This window comes from Epinephelus moara, chromosome 6 (genome assembly GCF_006386435.1).
Source record: "Epinephelus moara isolate mb chromosome 6, YSFRI_EMoa_1.0, whole genome shotgun sequence".
Classification (NCBI taxonomy): domain Eukaryota; kingdom Metazoa; phylum Chordata; class Actinopteri; order Perciformes; family Serranidae; genus Epinephelus; species Epinephelus moara.
Window position 1 is genome coordinate 16,593,386 of NC_065511.1, and position 18,996 is coordinate 16,612,381.

At 42.1% G+C, this 18,996-nt stretch overlaps 1 protein-coding gene across 3 annotated transcripts in view; it reads left to right on the forward strand.

The window, feature by feature from the left end:
* The first annotated feature begins 15,896 nt into the window (after window positions 1–15,896).
* LOC126392524 (RNA-binding motif, single-stranded-interacting protein 3-like) overlaps window positions 15,897–18,996 on the forward strand; it is a 152,803-nt gene continuing 149,703 nt past the window's right edge. For all 3 annotated transcript variants that reach the window (XM_050047955.1, XM_050047957.1, XM_050047956.1), the window contains exon 1: window positions 15,897–17,286. In XM_050047955.1, coding sequence (XP_049903912.1) covers window positions 17,212–17,286 — 75 coding nt within the window. In that variant the 5' untranslated portion in view covers window positions 15,897–17,211. The remainder of the gene's footprint in view (window positions 17,287–18,996) is intronic.

The following is an 18,996-nucleotide window of genomic DNA, read 5'->3' on the forward strand; positions in this document are numbered from 1 at the left end:
CCTACAAAAGTTCCTGTTTATTTAAGATACTTGATAAAAAAAAAGTACGTTTTTATTTTATCTGTAATTAAGTGAGGAGCTTGCTGACTGGCTAGCCTTGATGACTCTCACACGCACAGTTTAGAGACTTGATTTAGCACCATATCAAGCCCAATAATTACCAACATGGACCACATAAAATCACAAAACAATTATCCATTTGTTTTACTCTGAGTAGTCATTCAATTGATTGCACTTCTACGGACAGTAAAATGAGGAATGTACATAATTGTGCCCAGAGCATCTCGCACTAATGCAATGTAAATGTGCACATATAGGCTACAGTAACTTCTGAATTCATCAGATGTCTGACAAAACAAAAGCCATAGCTGTTGCTAAATGAAGCATTTCATTTCCATCATTGTCTGTCCACCCCCACGGGATTTCAATGTATCTTTTTACTTGATGCATGTGAAGTGCAGCAGAGCACTGTATCTACACAACTGTAGACAGAGGGCTCTGAAGCAGTGCCTCGGTGTTCAGAAGGGGACTGGTAATGAGAGTCACAATTTTCCCCTGCACAGGAATAACTGATGTGTCTGAGTATGTACGCACGTGTGCATGTGTGTTAATGCTCTGTGTGTGGAACAAAGATAATTGAATGTAAGTGGTGCCTATCAACTGTGGTCATATTTCTCTGTGGTATTGAAACCTACGGAGATTTGAAAACTCATTTAGCCGCGCCACTTCAAAGAAAAGAAAATATTACGTAAAAACTGTGCTGGAAGTGTGGGCACCCTCCCCTTCCCCCTCTTCCTCCCCCTCTGCTGGTGCAGTATAAAGTGCACAAAAGACCTGGTGTGTGAAAAATGAATTACGGCTGCCGTTTCACTGTATTTTCATGTGCTGTTATTGTGTATGTGTGTGCATTCATACACACGTGCATGAATGTATTTGTGTGCGTGCGTGTATGTGTGTGTGTGTGTGTTTTTGTGTGCCTGCATGTGTGTGTGCTTGTATGCATCTGTTCTCATCTTTGTCTGAGTGAAGTGCATGTTTGTGTTCATGCTAATTAGTGTGTCCATTGAAAAACAGGAAGCTGTTCCCAGTCTGCGAAGATGAAAGGCATTAGAGCTGTGTCCAGTGTTTCCTCCCTGGTGTGTTACACTGCAGCTCTACAGGCTTTCACAATGAGATCTCCGACAAAGACGGAAAGAAACAGAGCAAAAGAATGACTGTCACAGAGTTTCATAAGCTCCGTTTCACATCAGAGTGAAAGCCTTTCCGAGATAATTGTAGCTAGGTCGGGAAGGCTCTAATGCAGAGCGCTGCGGAAGGCGTGGAGTCAGGTTATTTGCAATTAATTGTGGCAGATGCAGTACAGCATTTTTACCTGATTTAGCTCAACTTACAGTGCTGCATATAGACAGAAAGAATATGAAGTGCTACTAAACTTTTACTCTAGTTTAAGGCTGAATATAAATGCATGGTGTCACAAACAAAACATGCTTTAGATCAAACCAAACAGGAACAATTAAATGGCTAAATGATTAAAAGCAAAATAATTAAATTATGCACAATATAGAGTATAAATATATATGTGTGCTTAGAACTGGGCCACCAAATGTAATGAGTTGCCACACTTGAGATAGATTTAATTAAAAGAAAAGCTTGATACACCAATTTAATTACATTTAATTGAGGTAAATATTGTCCTAACATTGTTTTTCAGAACATTTTAAATACACATGGTTGGGATGTTAAACACTAATCTATAAATGTAGTTGTGCTGTGACTTTGGGATTACTTTGCCGTCCCATCCCTCCAATTAACACAGAAATATCATTACATTTATATTAATCGGTTCTTATAATCACCAGTCAGTTTGAATATGTTTATCAAAAGTTTAAAAGAACAAACAGAAAATGAATTAAAATGTAAATCAAGTAATTAAATGCCTCCCCCGATGGGTTTTATAGTTTATACTTATATAAAAGCTGATAGGTGAATTATAACATAGCATACTGGCCTGAAGACCTTTTATAATTAAAGTGGAAAGGATCGTATTTTTTCATGCTAACGTGACAGAAGTGGCTGAAGGGGACAACTCTCCAAGTCTAATTAAACAAAGAACCTATTCATAATATGCCATGAAATATTTATAATGTGTCTCAGATACACATTCTCCAAATTTCACATTATTACTTGAGAGAGGCACAGCTAAAGACTCTCTCTGTTATACCTGCCTGCCCTCGCAACACAAATCACTTCTGATCTCTTTTTTGTGTGTAGCCATTTTTTGTTCCTTGCAACTTTAGCAGCTGCTGATTACTCAGAATGGAGCTTTACTTTTCTCCTGTCTTGTCAAAAATGTTTTACTTTACTTGACTCCTCTTGTTCTTAGTGATCAAAATGGGTGCCACTTTTTGAATCAAGGCTGCTGTCATTTGATTCGAGGATGAAGTTTTTTTCCTGCTGCAGGCTCTTTGACACGACTTCCTGTTTGTCAAATACTCAGTTTGGATTGGGCCTTTTTAACACACTCTGGGGAACTGTCATAAAACAGATTATTTTCCAAAACGCTTCCTCCCGTGATCAATAATCGCTGACTCAGTATGGAGTCCCGCACGATATCGGCCTGTAAGTGGGATGTCGCTTTCCTCGTTGCATATTAAAGCTTGGCGATTAAACGCCACAGCAGGACAAGGACAGTATAACTTAATGGCTCCTTTTTACTGCAGTTGTTAGGTCCTTGCCTCGGCCCCCAGTGAGCAATATCTTTATATTCAGCAACAAGGACAGCAGAGAAGGTAAAATATTGTTTTCGCAGATTTTTCTTTTAAAGTTAACAAGGGCAATGCATGACATATTTTGTGTTAACAAGGGAGATGCTGTCCCCCCACTCAAATTGCCCCTCTCCTGTTAAAAGCCACCAGGGTATGAAGCGGAAGCCGTCGCTGTGAGGAATGAAGGCCATTGAGTTAAGCTTGTTGAGTTTAATGGAGCAGGAAGGCTACAGTAGAAGTAATGGCAGAGGGTGAGCTTAGCTACAGGCCTGTCAGGTACCACAGGGAGGGAAGAGGAAGGTTATATCCTGCAAGATGCTGCTATCTTTTACCACTGACATCCTTTCAATTTTTTTAACAGTGAATACTGTATTTTCATTGTTTTGGCTTTGTTCCTCTGCATATTTAGTTTTTGTGCTATTGCACCTAGGAGACAGCGCATGTCCTTAGTTACAGCATATCATATGTAGGCCTATATTTCTGTAATATCTCTGCAGAGCGATGATGATTTCTTGACAGCAGAGCAGTTAATTGCTGTACTGTAACTGATTGTCATTGTTGGTGGTTGCTTAAATCTGAGTCTTAGAAGAGGTCAGCTGTTAACACCCATCATTACTTGATATAAAGAACTAAAATGGTTGCTGCTCTTGCTAATTAAGAGCAGATCGACATCTGGCTCAGCTAGATGTTGCCTTTAGTCACCAGTGGTTTATGTCTGCGTGATGGTGATATGGGGCAGGTGTTGCAGTTGTTAATGTTCGGTTTTATGTCTGATGTAGTTTGCCTCTCCCCTCCTCTCCCCTCCTCTCCTCTCGAATGTGTGTGTGTGTAGGCTTTGCATGTGGGTGACAGCAAGTACATATGTATTTGTGTCTATGGAAGAAGAAGATGTGGGATGAGGGAGTGCTATTAAAAGTCAGTGCAGTGGGTAATGCTCTTGGGCACTCTCACAGTCCTGTTAAGAGCTGCTCCATCTAGGAGGGACACACACACACACACACACACACACACACACCATGGGTGCAAATATGATAGCTCAGCATATATGTAGAGAATCACTCATTTTCTTAATCTCTCATTCTCGGACAGTAAACAATCCCCTCGGCCCACTGTAGCTATGGAAACGCTTGCTGCCGCAGGCCCCTCATATGGCCGCACTTGTCTGTTCTACACTGTGGTATACTATAGTTATCCCTGCCAAGTGTTGAGGCAGGCAGACTGCTGTCATACATTGCTGCAAAAACCATAAAGGCTCCTGTCATACAACCCAGCAGATCTATAAGCCCTGGGGCTTGATGTCACACAGTAATGTATGTCTAGCTGTGAAAACACTGACTTCGAGGCGAGCCATGTAACTTGCTTTGGCAGGGGGAACAAAGCAGAGTGGGGCTGCAGCGCTAATAGTCTGGCAACCCGATAGTGTTAGAGGCAAACGGAACAGTTTTCACAGGACTCGGCTGACCGAGTGCCGAGTGACTGCGGTGTGGCTCCGCACTTCTTGGGCTCTGGAAACTCTGAGGGGAGAAAGTGGGAATGTTACATGCTGTTGAGTTAAAATAACAGTCTAACACCGAGAGAAAACTTCAGCTGATTTACTTTTATTGACCTCAGTTTTTTAGGGCAGGGCATATATTTAAAAGAGAGGGGAAAGTGATTTTGGTGCTGAGTTATGTGCAGCAGTGTTGTTGTGCTACAGCTGAATGTACACTGAATGTATAATATAAACCTTGACAGTTATGTTTTCTTTTTATAACCTTAATTTAATCAGGTAGTCTCACTGAGCTCGAGATCATTTTGCAACATAGACCTGGGTACAGAGGAAGAAACAGAACAGAAATAAGACACAAGCACACCAAGCTCAGTATTTATTTGTGGGGTATCAAGAGTTAGCCAGTCCTGGGACCTGCACTGATGAACAGTAGTTTTAAATTTGAGAGGAGATGTGATATACTGAGGCAGCTGTAGCAGGAGACATTTATTTACAAAAATGATGTGTAGTGTAGTGTGTAGTTCTACACAGCCTTGAGAACAATATTTATCTCCTGTAATAAAACACATGAAATAGTGATAAATAGGGCTGGTTATTATGATACCAGTACCAATACCAGTGCCCTTAAAGTGATACCAATACCAATAAAGTACTTCATTTGATACTCATAATTTGAATGAAATGGCATGCCATACTTTCAAACATTTTGGTGGCATCTTGGCACACTGATCTGCCAATAGTGTCAATACACTGCCCTGGACCTCATCACACACACAGAATGACAGGGCTAACTGTTAGCATCCCACAGCTAATATTAACCAATGGCTATTAACAAGTGTAACGACAAAGTTTAGCCATTTCAGTGTTGGTGTGAGTTTGTTGGGACCGTGTAACAGCTCAGTGTTGGATGTTAGCCGCTACTGCAGTGTTATCTTGTGCTAACCGCACAAATATTGACTGAGTATTCGTCAGAGGAGAGCTGCACCAGAGAGTGCAGCAACAGTAAGTTTGCTGATCTGGGGGAGAGTAGGGATGGTCCGGGATCAGACCTCCAGTGCAAAAAGGATCGAATGCAGGTATGCTTTGACTGAAGACGTTTTGATATGACTTGGTACTGGGTTATTTTGGTTGATACATTAAAGGTATCGGTTCTGATACCCAGCCCTAGTGATAAAAAAGGGGGGAATAGATTGTCTTACATGTTACTGTAATGTACAATAATGGGCGGCTGTGGCTTAGAGGTAGAGTGGGTCGTCCACCAATCAAAAGATCGGCACTTCGATCCCCAGCTCCTCCAGTCCGTATGTCGAAGTATCCTTTGGCAAGATACTGACCCCCAAATTGCTCCTGATGGCAGTTCCATCGGTGTGTGAGTGCATGTGAATGGTTACTGAGTAGTAGGTGGCACCATGTGTGGTAGCCTCGGCCACCAGTGTGTGAATGTGTGAAAGGCGTGTCAAGCGCATGTCCACTAAAACACGAGTTCTTAATTTTTCAGCTATTCATCCTTTATCTAGAAAAGAAATTCTGACTGAGATCTCTTCTTCCAGCGTGTCCTGGCAATCAGGACATAATAAATCTAACCCATCTCAACATCATAACTGTACACACAGTTTGTGTGTTACTTGACATCACAAAAACAGAGACTTTAGCACTGTCTCTGGCCCATTTCTTTCAGAAGAGTTTTATTCTCAATAGTATTCTGCTATTTCAGCAAATTTCCTGTATGATTGTAGAGTCAGCTGTCTGCGGTCCAATGCAACCACTCCTACGTATGATCACAGTCTTCCAAGTTTCAGTCTATGGAGTCCAGTTTGTGAAGTGGGGTATATTTTCAGGGGCAAACAGGGTGAAGACTGTTGTTCTTGAACCTCAAGACATTGCATCTAATGTCAGAATTTACGCAAGTACAGTGAACAATGACCAGACATAGTGTCACAGTCAAGACACAGCCAATCCAAATATTCTCAATAGTACAAACAGTTCATATTTTAAGATTCCAGTGAGGTGGGATTGGTTTGCGAAGGACATTGTACTGATGTAGCCTTTGTTTTCCAGGATATGGTGCATGCTTCCAAATGCAGCCAGTGGCATTAACAAGAAGAACACTGGACTGTCAAGGTGTGTGTGCCAGAACGTAATGGAGAGTAGTTATTTTGTATATCGAATTAAGCTTGAATCTGGAATGAAAAAATCATTTGACTGGATGATGTTTAGTCCATGATGCTACACATAATTAGCAGTGATGATACTGGCCTTTGATGAGGCCTGATGAGATGTAGTGAAATCCTTCATGCATTATAATATTTTGTGGTGTGCAACAGCGTAGGCGTAGAGAGAATTAACACCATGAATATGGATGTTGGGTGAGCATCATGAGAGTAAATGTGCTTACTCTATTGATTAAATCTCCCATCAGTCACCTCGCAGCATCGTCCCCGTCCTCTCTCTCTCTTTCTCTCTCTCCACCACATCTCTCTACTCATCTCTGTCAAGGCAAGCTCAGTGGAGTGGTTAAATTGTCCATAGCGCGTAAACGCTCGTTTATAAAAGCCGACAGACGTGGCGGTCGTTTGCTGAAATTAATTACCCCTCGGAGCCACAGCAAGCATGGGCCCTAGTCAGTCAGTCACGGTCCAGCACCTCCCAGGCCCCGTACCTGCAGAGAGAGAGAGACAGAGAGGGGAAAAGGAAGGAGAGCCAGGGAGAATGACGTGAGGTTTACAATGGTAAACCTGATTCGAAATAAAGAGAAAAATAAAGATTGAGGAAATATCTTTAGTTTTTTATACACAGGAAAAGCTGACAGCACCAGACAGACTCCAAACCGCAACACAACAATAGCAGTGTAAGCAATAAGAAAAAGGTTTGAGGAAAAACAGACAAAACTAAAACAAACAAACAAAAAAAACAATGATGGCCCTTGTGTTATTAATCCAAATTGCACATTTTTTCAGCTGCGAAATATCCCTTCTCTTCCATGTTCTTCTTCAGCAAGAGATCTGTGGGGATTTTTGTGCTGACGCTGCCCAAGAAGATAATGTGATACACACCATAGTGACATTAAACTAATCAGAATGTATTCATCTTCAACTAGAGTAACTTAATGAACTTCAGCACTATCTGATGCAACACTTCTCTAACATTAATAAAAGCTTCATCTCCTGTCTGATTTGCATAATTGTTCAAATGAATCCACTAACGCGCTGTTTTTTTTTTTCTTCTTTTTTTAATAAAGTGATGATTTGTGTTAAAGTGAGCTGTGGCTTGCTGTTGAGGGGAGGGTGGAAGTGTGGGAGGGGAGGAGCAGAAATGAGGATGGGAGGAGTGGGATTTGGAAAGGGCCTAAGGTGATTTGTCACCATTTTGATGCAGTCATGTAATTAGGCATTCACTGTTTTACAAGGAGTAATTGGTTTGAAGTGATTTTTCATTTGGCTTTATGGCTACGAAAAGCTTAGAATGTGTTCCTCATATTGTGTTACTTAATATCTCCTTCTTCTTGTCTGCCTGTCTTGTTGACTGAGATGTCTACATGTTTCCCTTGTTGTTGGTGTTCATTATGAACATTGTGCAGCCCATTTCAAATCCTTTCATATTGCTACTGCCAACTATTATTGGAAGCAAACATTGCGAGCGCTTTATAAATGTGTGCCAAATGCATGTCATGAAATGGCATCACCATGCCTTTTAATTCTGAACGATTTCTCTAAGCGGTGCATGTGCGTAGTGCCTCTTGTTTAAAAAACAGCAGCAAGTCATACCAAGTCAACTGCTGGGTGTAGGTCTTGGTTTTTGTTCATACAGCTTTGCCCCTAGAACAGCAGAGCAAGTGTTGTATTCACAAATATTCTGAGAATACTCTCAGAGAGCTCCTAACTTAGCCTACACATTTTTAGTAAGGAGTCTTAGCTTAGGAGGGATTCGGGAATGTTCTCAGAGCAACTCTAAGCAAGGAAGGTACAGAAACGTTTACCTTAGCGAGGGGGTGTGGTTGACCCTGTTGCTAGGTATGATACATTATTTTAACAGGGGTGATTGGATGAAATGAATCGCTGACTGTGAAAGTGTTGTCATTGTTAGTGTGATAACTCTGGTGATTGAAGGTTTAGACAGACCAAAGGCATCATTGTCGCATTTTTCCAGTTATGATCATTTTATTTCTGGCGTTATAGTGTTATTGCGCTGGGTGTAAAATGAGACTGACCACAAACATTTTCACTGCACAATCTAATCTGCAGCATTCATTTACACACGGTCATCCAGTTCTTGGAGAATATTTCTCCAACCTCTTTGTCATTCTGCCATTTCCTCCTCTACTTAAGAAACTCTTAAGCCTCTTAAAAGTCCTCCCCTCTACTCCCAACAGTTTTTCATCTTTGAGAGTTCTTTTAAGATCTAAGATGCTCTGTGAATAACTTTTATCTTTACAAGGACTTAGTCTTAACTTTAAGGGGAAATTCTAAGAAAACGTCACAATTCTAAGAATTTTCTTAGAATGATGAAGCAACTCTTAGCACTAGGAAGTGTTGTGAATACTGCCCCAGAACGTCTTCCCTGAGAAAGCCACACATTTTCTTGAGGTTTAAACCAGCATTTGTCCCAACCTCTCACGTCAACTGGCATTGGCTCCATCCCCTGCGACTCTGTAAAGGATAAGCAGGTAAAGCTAATGGGTGGATAGATGGATGGACAAGGGATACATCACAGGATGAACTGATTTTTGACAATGAAATTTGTTGTCTTTTCCCTACAGTGGCATTAAGCTGTGCCCTCAATATCTGGTATGTCTGCAGACACACACTCAGACTTGGTCGAAGTCTTTCATCAAGGGAAAATTCCCTGATAATAGAACTGCAAAACAGGCATTGAATTATATCCAAGGGGCTCTTGAAATTAGTATTAAATATCAGAATAACTAGAAATCATGTTGACAGCACTGAGCACATTTAAATCAGTGTTTAGATACTGCCTTGTTGAAACTAAATAGAGGTGAAAGAATATAAGACAGCAGGTTGATTAATGAATGTTACCACCTTGCCGTAAAGAATTTTACTACTGTACATGTAGACATGCTAGCAAAGCTCCTGAAAAGTAACCTACTGATGGGCTTTGACTGTCTTTATTGATTATATGACCCTTGATTTGCAGATTGTATCGGTCCTTTGAGAGTCCTCTGATGTCACAAGGGGGCTTAAGTCCAGTATCATCTGTCTTTTACTTTCCTCTGGAATTAATGAGCCTTTCTCAAGCTGCGTCATTGTCTCTTCTTGTGTGCTTGTGCTTTTGTGGCCCAAGTACTGTTCCAATACACAAGTTCACATTTTCACAAGAATGGTTAAAATGCCTGGAACTGTTTTTTGACTTGCCCGTTTTACAGAGGGTGCATTGGTTGGTAACTTCTTTGAACTTTACAGCACAAGTATCTCAGCATTCATTTCGGCATTCATCCAAGGAGTAGTAAGCAGGGCAGCAACAGTACGTTTTTACCATTTTTGTATGCTATTTCATCAATTAATTTACTTCTGATCATTTTTGAGGCAAGACATCAACTGTGTAGATTTTGAATGCTGGCAATTTTACGAAAATTGATAGTGAATTGAAAATGTGCTCAACATTTTCAGAGTCATTTCCATCCTCCTTATCCTGGCTCTTCTCACTTGCAGTCACCTCCTCAGCTCAGCAGCCTCCTCCTCTGCTTCTTGGTAAAATATTCTGTCCGTAGCTACTAACATTGCTTGGTCTGTCTTTGATCTTAATGGTTATTTTGCCTTAATTCTTTATTCTTCTTTACATCAAACATGAACAGCAAACAATAGCCTTTACTAGGGTTTATTCCCACCGTTAGCTTGTGATGTACAGTTCTTGGCTTGTAAAACTTAGAAGCACTTGGAAAATAAATAAATAAACAACAGAAGCAGCATAAAAGGGGACTTTCATTGCTTTATTATTATAAATGGACAAACATTACATTGTTAGTTGCAGAGTTATCAGCTGAGCTTATGGTAGGCTGTTGCGCAACACCAATTGTTTTGGGTGATAAAGGCGGGGTGTTATTTCAGAGCGCTGCAGGCAGCCTGTGTGCTGGGGGTATTGCACCAGCAATCGTATCCAACTTTCAACAGCGTTCTATGCGCTCATGACCTTGCAATTTCATTCTTCCAAGAACGACTAGCAAGAACATCCTCCCCCAAGAACACAAGTCTGTTCTTCGCATTCTTGGGTTTGAGAAACAATCACCTAAGTTGACAATCTGTGAAAATGTGTGTAAGTTTCAGAGATTCACTACATTACAATAGTTTTGTTGGTTAGACACTTTTGTCTGACTGAGTGTCTTACACACAGGATACTGACTGTGTGTGAAAAGGTTTAGGCATGTAGCTTCTAAGTAATGTAGCTGTTACACACTCTTAGCGCTAAATTGCCAATGATACTGCTTGTATTTTCTTAATGTGTCTAAACTTGAATTCTTATTAGATTTCCTGGATCAAAGGAAACCAAAACAGTTTATTCTACATTCTCTGCAGTCTCTGTGTTTGTATCTTGGGAGACTTGCAAAGAGACAGATTTCCTCATGCTGTGTGTGGCAATTGGATGTAATAGTCCATTTACCACTGTAAATCTGTTGTATTCAAATACCACAGTGTGTATGTGTGTGTGGATGTGTGTGTGTGACGATATCCTGGCCAGTGTTTTCTTTGAAAAACGACCAGAGCAGCTTCTGTAAAATAGGACTATCGTCATCATGACCTCCTCTGTTTTCCCAGCTGTATCTGAGCTAAGATGTGAGGCTTTTACTGCTTTTTTTTCTGCCTCCGTGTTTGTTATACATCTGGTGGTCAGCGATGAGAGGATCACATCCCCGAGTCGCAGCATGGCCTTTCCTGCTCCATTTGAAAACTGCTTTGATGACCGGGGGCTTTAAGAACACACAGTGTCAATGAAAACACTTTGATATTTTGCTCCAGCTGTCAGTTTTTTCTGTCTGGTATTTTTCAAGCCTTGGACATGGAAAATAGTTTCCCCCCATTAGAAGAAGGTCCTTTTTGCACAGAAATGCAGATGCAGCAGATACATATTCCGTCTTAAGAAACAAGTAGGCAATTAGATTGTGCTTAAGATGCAATAGAGGTCTGTGGTAATAAAAGGAATGCAATTAACCAGTGTGTATTTACCAGCACCATAATGGCTGTCTTGTCACTAGACTAGGAAGCTTTATTATGGCAGCAGAGGGAGTGAGATGTAAAGATTGCGCCTCTCATAATGGGACTGTACTGTGCAGTTGGAAGAATCAATTCACTCTCTTTGTTTTCTCAAACTGTGGTGTCAGCAGAATCTTAATTTTTCATGAAAACTTTGGTTGGTGTGCTTCTCATATATAGTAGACACACACGCACATACACCTGATCTCCCAGCATCCCTTTGTAATTTGGCATTCCACACATAGTGCCGTTGAATGAATGTATAACCTTCCTCCATCAACCTGCTTTGCTCTGTGAGCGTATAACCCTTCTGACTGCAAAGATTTAGGAATGGCCACTCCTCAACTACAAGTGCAACACAATCGATATCGCCTGCTTTTGCTAGCAGCGGCCCGACAACATGCTTATATATTTCACTGTGAAGATCAGACTGGAATTACTGCAGGATGAGCTCATGCAGTAACTCCTCCACCATCTAGAAGAGCGTAGATCATGACTTGCATGTAACAGGTTAGAAAATGGGTTTGGTTAATTCACTGAGTGGTAGCCCGAAGAATATGTTCAAAATTACATTTTATTTATGAATGATATATAGGATATTGAAAACTAAGTGATATGATTACATCAAGATATTGATTTAGTGTCATTGAGGAAAGATGGTAACCTGTATCGATTGATCTACCACCCCCACTTGACAGCAGTGTTTAAATTGGGTTTTTTCCCAGGTAGGCACATAACTGTCGTCATCTTACTTTGTGTGTCAGTTTGCCTGCACATGTTATGACTCCACCATGGCAGCTTCAGAGGAAGGGAGTCACCCCTTGTTTTTTTGGTCATGCCGGTAAATCTGAATGAGTTTTCTCACATTCTTCACCACAGTCTTCTCTGGTGCTCATGAGTGAAATGACCTGAGCAACTGAAGAATGTGTAGCATCTCTATATTGATAAAACTTTAGAATGTTATGTTTGTGTGTGTGATCTTAACAGCTAACTATTGGTAGCTCAAGTGGGTAGTCAGCAATCTGGATTTATACATCCAAAGAACTTCTGTAAAGTGAGCTGTTTGGCAACCAGACCAGGTGTCTAATTGAGACAGGCCTTTATTTGTCAAAGTAGCTACACTGGGCTAGTAAAAGGGACTGGGCTTTTAATTGGGACTAGGCTTTTAATTGAAGTTTTACAGTATCATAACTGTCAAATGGATTGCCAGTAAATCATGTTCAGTGATTCATGGTACCGAGAGGATGAATCCTGCTAACTTTTCTGATCCCAACTTTTCCTCTAGCGCCACCACTAGGGTGAATGAAGTGTTTCAACAGCTGCAAGGATTGCCACAAAAGTTGGTACAGACATTCATGTTCCCCTCAGAATAAACTGTAGTTGCTTTGTTGCCATCATCAGGTATACAATTTAATGTGTTTAATACCTTGGATTATGACCAGATACCTGCAAAATTGACATTCCTATCAGCCTCAGCTATTCTTTATGCTTACTGCTAATTAGGAATTGTCATGCTCACTAAGATGGTAAAAATGGTAAACATTTTATCAGCTGAACATCAGTGTTTTAACACTGTCATGTTGGGTCATGCTAACAGTGCTAACATGCTAACATGACCCAACACTGTCATGTTGGGTCATGTTAGCATGCTTATGTCAGCATATAGCTAAAAGCAGCACTGTGTTCAAGCCACTAGTGTGGCTATATACTCTAGTTACCTTGTATAAGATGAAAATGCTTATGATGTGTTTAAAGGAGCTCTATATTAGATTCAGAGGTTGTCTGCACACAGCTCTCATCATTGATGTGGCGGCTGGCGGCTAGCGGCTAGCAGCTAGTGGTGCTAACAGCATTTACAGTGCTAACAATGGCACTCATTCTACAGCAGGAAACAGCATGTTCGTGACCTGTGACCCACTTTTGGACCGTGACACACCAGCTGGGAACCACTGCACTAACATGCACGCGCGGTGAGACTGCCTACCACAACAAAAAACAGAGAAGCTCAGATTACCACACACACACAGAAGTAGCATGACATCATTCTCTTGTCAGGATGCCATTACTACATTATATCTCCACACAGCAAATAGTTGTTTGCTGCTTTGTTAATGCTGTGACTATAACAGTGAGCTCCTAGGTCAATATTATATTGAGATGGCATCTGTATTTACTTCCTTATAACTGTCAGTGTTGTTTTCTGTACTTGTTCTTGTGGTGTTGCTGATCTCTAATTAGAAGCAGATTTTCATTACCACTGGTCATTTGCATTCATCACTTCAAGCTTGAGAGCATATTTGATGATACGTTTTTGTGCATAACTACTTGTCAGCTGTTGGCTTCAACCTGACTGCTACAGCTGTGCACACTTCTTGATTTCTATTTCCAAGTGACGCTTTAACTCCACTATCCGATGCGGGCTGAGCAGCAATTTACCTGATGACTAACTTCCTGTTTGTACTCCTTTGGGTGGCAGAGAATGTCTGCCTCTGTTAATATATGATAATTATGATCATAAAACATGCTATCACAAGGTTATTCAGATGGCTTTGAAAAACTTTGTAAAAGCTACAGGCACTATATCAACAGCACTCAAGGTTAAACTGCAGCACGAGACTGTCAAAAACAAAAATACTTTGAAGAACTAATTGGAGCAATGCATGGCTAAAAATGCTAACTGTATAGACTGCTAATTACAGCATGTAATGTATACAGTCCTGATTATTCTCTTGTTTCAATCTATTGAATTATTAACTAAATTTGTCACATGGTTAATAGGCAATACAGATGAAAATGAAAATACAAGTGATTCCCTAAGTCCAGGCCCGCCTCCAGGCATAATGTTACAGCAGCGCTGTGTTATGGGTTTTGACTCAGAGAGCTGTTTCTCACACTGGTGCTGAGAAGACAATTTTCAAGTTAAAATTCTCTCGATGAGCCTGAAACCTAATTAAGATAATCCCAAACTATAGTGACAGCATTGTAGTTTCATAGTTTCAAGCTATAAACTGTAAATACTGTCATCATCTGTGGTGCACACAATGTTTCTGAAACCTGTAGTAGCATTTACAGTCATCCTCCAGGGCGTTTATGCATACTTTACAGTGATTAGTATGTTGTGAGGGGGCTGGTGCCAGTGTAATTGCTGTCCTTGCTCCTTATCTTGTCTGGCAAGTCCTTATCAGGATCAACAAGCTTTTTTTTGGTGAGCGGTCAGACAAACAGAATTGTCTTACATCAGAAATCACTTTTGAGAAATCCAAGATGCCTTGACTAAAGCACTGCGTTGTGGGCGACTACCTCTACGCTGCTTGTATTTTTAATTTTTACACAGCAGCCTTCTCTGTGCTGCACTGGAAGATGTTTTGTAGTTAGTGCACCTCTGAGCCAAACATATCATTATTGCGTATTGTATAAGCTGACAGAAGAATGCTATGAAAATACAGACAGACATGTGGGCATAGTGACAAAAAACTCTCAGACGGGCGCACAATAGCACAAAGACAGTGATGTGTTTTCGTAACACCGTCTGTAAAGTAGTTTAATTGCCCGCAAGAAATAAAGCCCTTATCTTAGAGGAGGTTTTGTGTTTGCATTCTGTTCTCGTGCCCCCTTTTTCCACTGCAGTGAACTTGCATTGTCTGCCAACCCTCGTCTCCTTCACACACACACATACACATACACACACACACACACACACACACAGCTGCAGTCAGAGGGCAGAGCAGTCTTTTTCATGCATGGCTCACTGTGCTTATGTAAGAGCACTACTTAAACCTGGTTACATCACATAACAGGCAGCACTGTGTCAGTGGGTCACTGTGCCACACAACCGCTGAACTACACTCTATGTTGGGCCCTTTACTGGGCATGTGTGAGTGGGAGCGTGTGCACTGAGGCATTCGGGCACACGTTTTGGAGGGCCACTCAAGCATGTGTGCATGCATTTATTTATAAGTGTGTATGCTGGTTATACAAGCTGATTGTGAGATGCTGCATAAAAAAAGTGTGATTTAATGATATTTAAGATAAAATGGAAGATGTGATTATTATGTTACTCAGTTTAAGGAATCCAAAGACAGCTTTTATTATGGAAAATATGCCATTGCTGCACCTATAGAGTGCCAGTAGGGGGGCCTCTCTGTTTCCAAATTCTGCTCCTCGTGTATCCTCTTCTCACCCTTTACCCTAGCTCCTGCTCCTCATACTCTCTCCACAGCTCCGCCTTTCTGCCAGCAGAACAGCCCATCTCTGTCTCTCTTTTTCTCTCAGTTTCTATTTAGTGCGAACACACACACACACACACACACACACACACACGCACATACACCCCAGGGCTTGAACGAGGGCAGGACCAACCACTCCCACTGTTCTATAGTTCCATGAAAAACACAGAGGCTGAGAGACACAGACAGAGAGAGGAAGAGAGAGAGGGAGGGAGGAGCGTAGCTGCGCTGAAGCCGAGCCCCTCTATGCCTCAGCACGCAGAGTGGAGCAGACGGCAACAGCCACACAAACACACTCCACACACCACCACCACCTCCGCCGCCACCACCACCACACACACACAGTGACGGCTGCCAGGCGCAGTGGGAAGCAAGCCGTCAGGGAGAGAGCTTGAGAAGAAAGAGAGGGATCGCAGAGGGGAAGAGAAGAAAAGAGTTGGAGGAGGCACCTTGTGGATCAGAGGGGATTTTCCTCTGTGTGAGAGCGCGTCTGGATAGGACTATCTGCTTCTTCCTGAGCGAGAGGAGTTTTTACCGAGGCTTTTTCTTTTTCGCTCATCCTCCGCGCCGGGCTCCTGCGATATCTACCTATCTATCCCCGGAGCTTAACAAAAGAGGGAGGGAGTGAGAGAGAGTGAGAAGAAAGGCAGTCACAGCTTCAGCTCCAGACCACCCTCTCTACTCCTCCTCCTCGTCCTCCTCCTCCTCTCCTCCTCTCTCTAGCTCCACATCCATGTGTGAGTTCATCGCTGATTTCACTGTCTTTTGAGGATAGAGCAGAGGACAGCGTGTGTCCTCCAGGATACAGCCGAGCTCCCGGTGGGATCAGGGTCTCGCCTGGTGTGAGAGAGAGAGAGAGAGGGAGCAAGAACGAAACAGGGAAACGGATACACAGGAAGAGAAAAAGAGACGGAGAGAGACAAGAGTAAGAGACGCCGGAAAGCAAATTGAGGGGCATGTTCAGGGCAGCAGAGAAGAAGAGTGGGTCTGATTTTTAGAGCGGAGAGTGCAAGGAACCGGCAACCGGATCCCATCCATTCCTCCCTTCTCCTCCTCCTTCTCCTCCTCCTCATCCTCATCCTCTTCTTCCCTTTTCCTCTTACCCTCTCTCCGTCCTGCTCTTCAATTCCCTCTATTGTTTCCTGTGTTGCCTCCTACTATCCTTTCATATTTTCCTTTCCTTTCCTCACCCCCTTCTACCCCTCAGCCCCCCCTTTTTTGCTGTCAGTCCGGATTCTCTCCATCTCTCTTTGCAGACCTGTCTCTCTCTTTGTGAGGTTCCCTGTGAGCTCCCAGACAAGTAGACAGACTAAAATCCCAAGTACTATCTGTCCTCCTATCCCTCCCTTCCTCTGCGCGTTCATCACACACACACACACACCTCAGTAAGAGGAGAACGTTCTCTGTCTGCATCCTCCACTCTTGGAAACAGTCGTCTGAAGGATCCAGGCCAGCCTCTCAGAGTGATCGTACGCCACCTTCGAGCTCCTATCTCCAGCCTCCAGGACCTTCAATTGGATTCCAGCTACATGGGAAAACGTTTGGAGCAGCAGCCAATGTACCCCCACTACACCTACTATTACCCCCACTATCTCCAGACCAAGGTAGGATGGTCAGCGAGGTTGACCTATTTTACCCCTCTAGACTCAAAGGGAATAAACGTGTCTTTGCATTGCAAATACACATCTGTTTTTCCATCTTGTAACTGTCTCTTGCAATCCTCATTTGAATTAATTCTCTATCTGCTGCCGCTTAAAATCTCCCTCCCAATCAGCACCAAATCAAGACAAAATTCCATTTTCCAGCAGTCACAAGTGTTTGATTTACAAGTTATTCCTACCTCAGTTGTGTCATGTTCCTTGATCTATGTACCAGGATCGAAAAAGGGGTCCGAATGTAGCATATGTAAAGACTAAGATTGTCTTTTACCAAGCCTGAAAAAGACCAAAATTTACTCACTTTAGGCCCTATGATGAAAGTGTTTGAAAAAGCACCGAGATGGATGCTGAAATTGCCTTGTAAGACAGCTTGCTAAATGGCACCATATCCCCTCTCACCCATCTGTCTCTGAGTGGGGAGATATTGGTGTCACGCAGCTGGGTTTTTCCTCCATCCACACTGAACACTTGACCCCATCCTCCCCTCTCTGACCCCACCAGCTCCAAGTTCAAGTTCAGGGCATGAGGCCCACCCTTCCCTCAGCCCTTGTTTTCTCTCCTACTTTGTCCCTCTCCCACTCTGTCACCCCACACCCACCTACCCTCTACCCCTCCCTTCACTGGCTTTCCCCAGACCCATACTCACCCCTGATACCATGTTAAAGATGTGATTGATGGAACCTAATGCACTTTTCCGATTGCTAAGAGCACAGAAAAATGAGCTCAGTTTCTTGTCTGTGTTCTTTCACTTTTATTCTTCCTCTCAGTCACACAAAACATGCATGCACAGATCCACACACACAAACACACACAAGATATTTCCCTCTCTGAGTCCTCTACCACCAAGAAGAGGAAAATGGATTGCTAAGGCCTGATCGATGGCTCCTGCATCATATCGCCATTCCCTTTGTCTGCTGTGATTCATTTGTTTTTCTTTTGTGTGATAGTAAGTGTGAGGAGTTGGCAGGTTTGCTGCAATATTTAGTAAATGTGTACATGTCAGTAGGCAAGAGAGATGGAGAGAGATGCAAAGATAAAAGTGTAGGAGTGGGATGCTATGAGAATAGAGAGATCTTGCTATTGGGTGGACACAGTGTGGGAAGAACAGGTAAGAAAATGATTGCTCCACTGTTAAAAATAGGTTGAACCTTGAACCAAAGGCAGACTGCATGATGCATTTGCAGACCAAAAGCAACACATCTACTTTGAATGTGAAGTCCTATATAGTGTTACCTATACCTAACACCACATAGGATTGCCTTAGTCAAGTTTCTTTTCCTAGATTTCAATCCAAATGGTTTGACACTGAGCATCCTGTCAGCACTGACCAATCTCATAATTATATTTTTCTTTTTTAGACAGCTGCAGTGAACACGACATACCTGAGACTATCCCTAATAGCTCTGCATCTCCACACTTAAATCTGTTTAAGCTGTAAAAGTATAAATATCTCTTGTAATTCCTAAACTGCTGCCCAAAAAGACCCTAAAAATAACATTTAAATAAATAAATTTGCCACGTTCAAAGAAGCTGTGACTGCCACCTCACAAAACACAAAGATTACAAGTGGATGTTTGGCTGCTTTCATTTTCTAATTTAGAATAGTTCCACAGTTAAGACGTTTTCACTGCTTGTTAACTTTTTATAACAAATGCC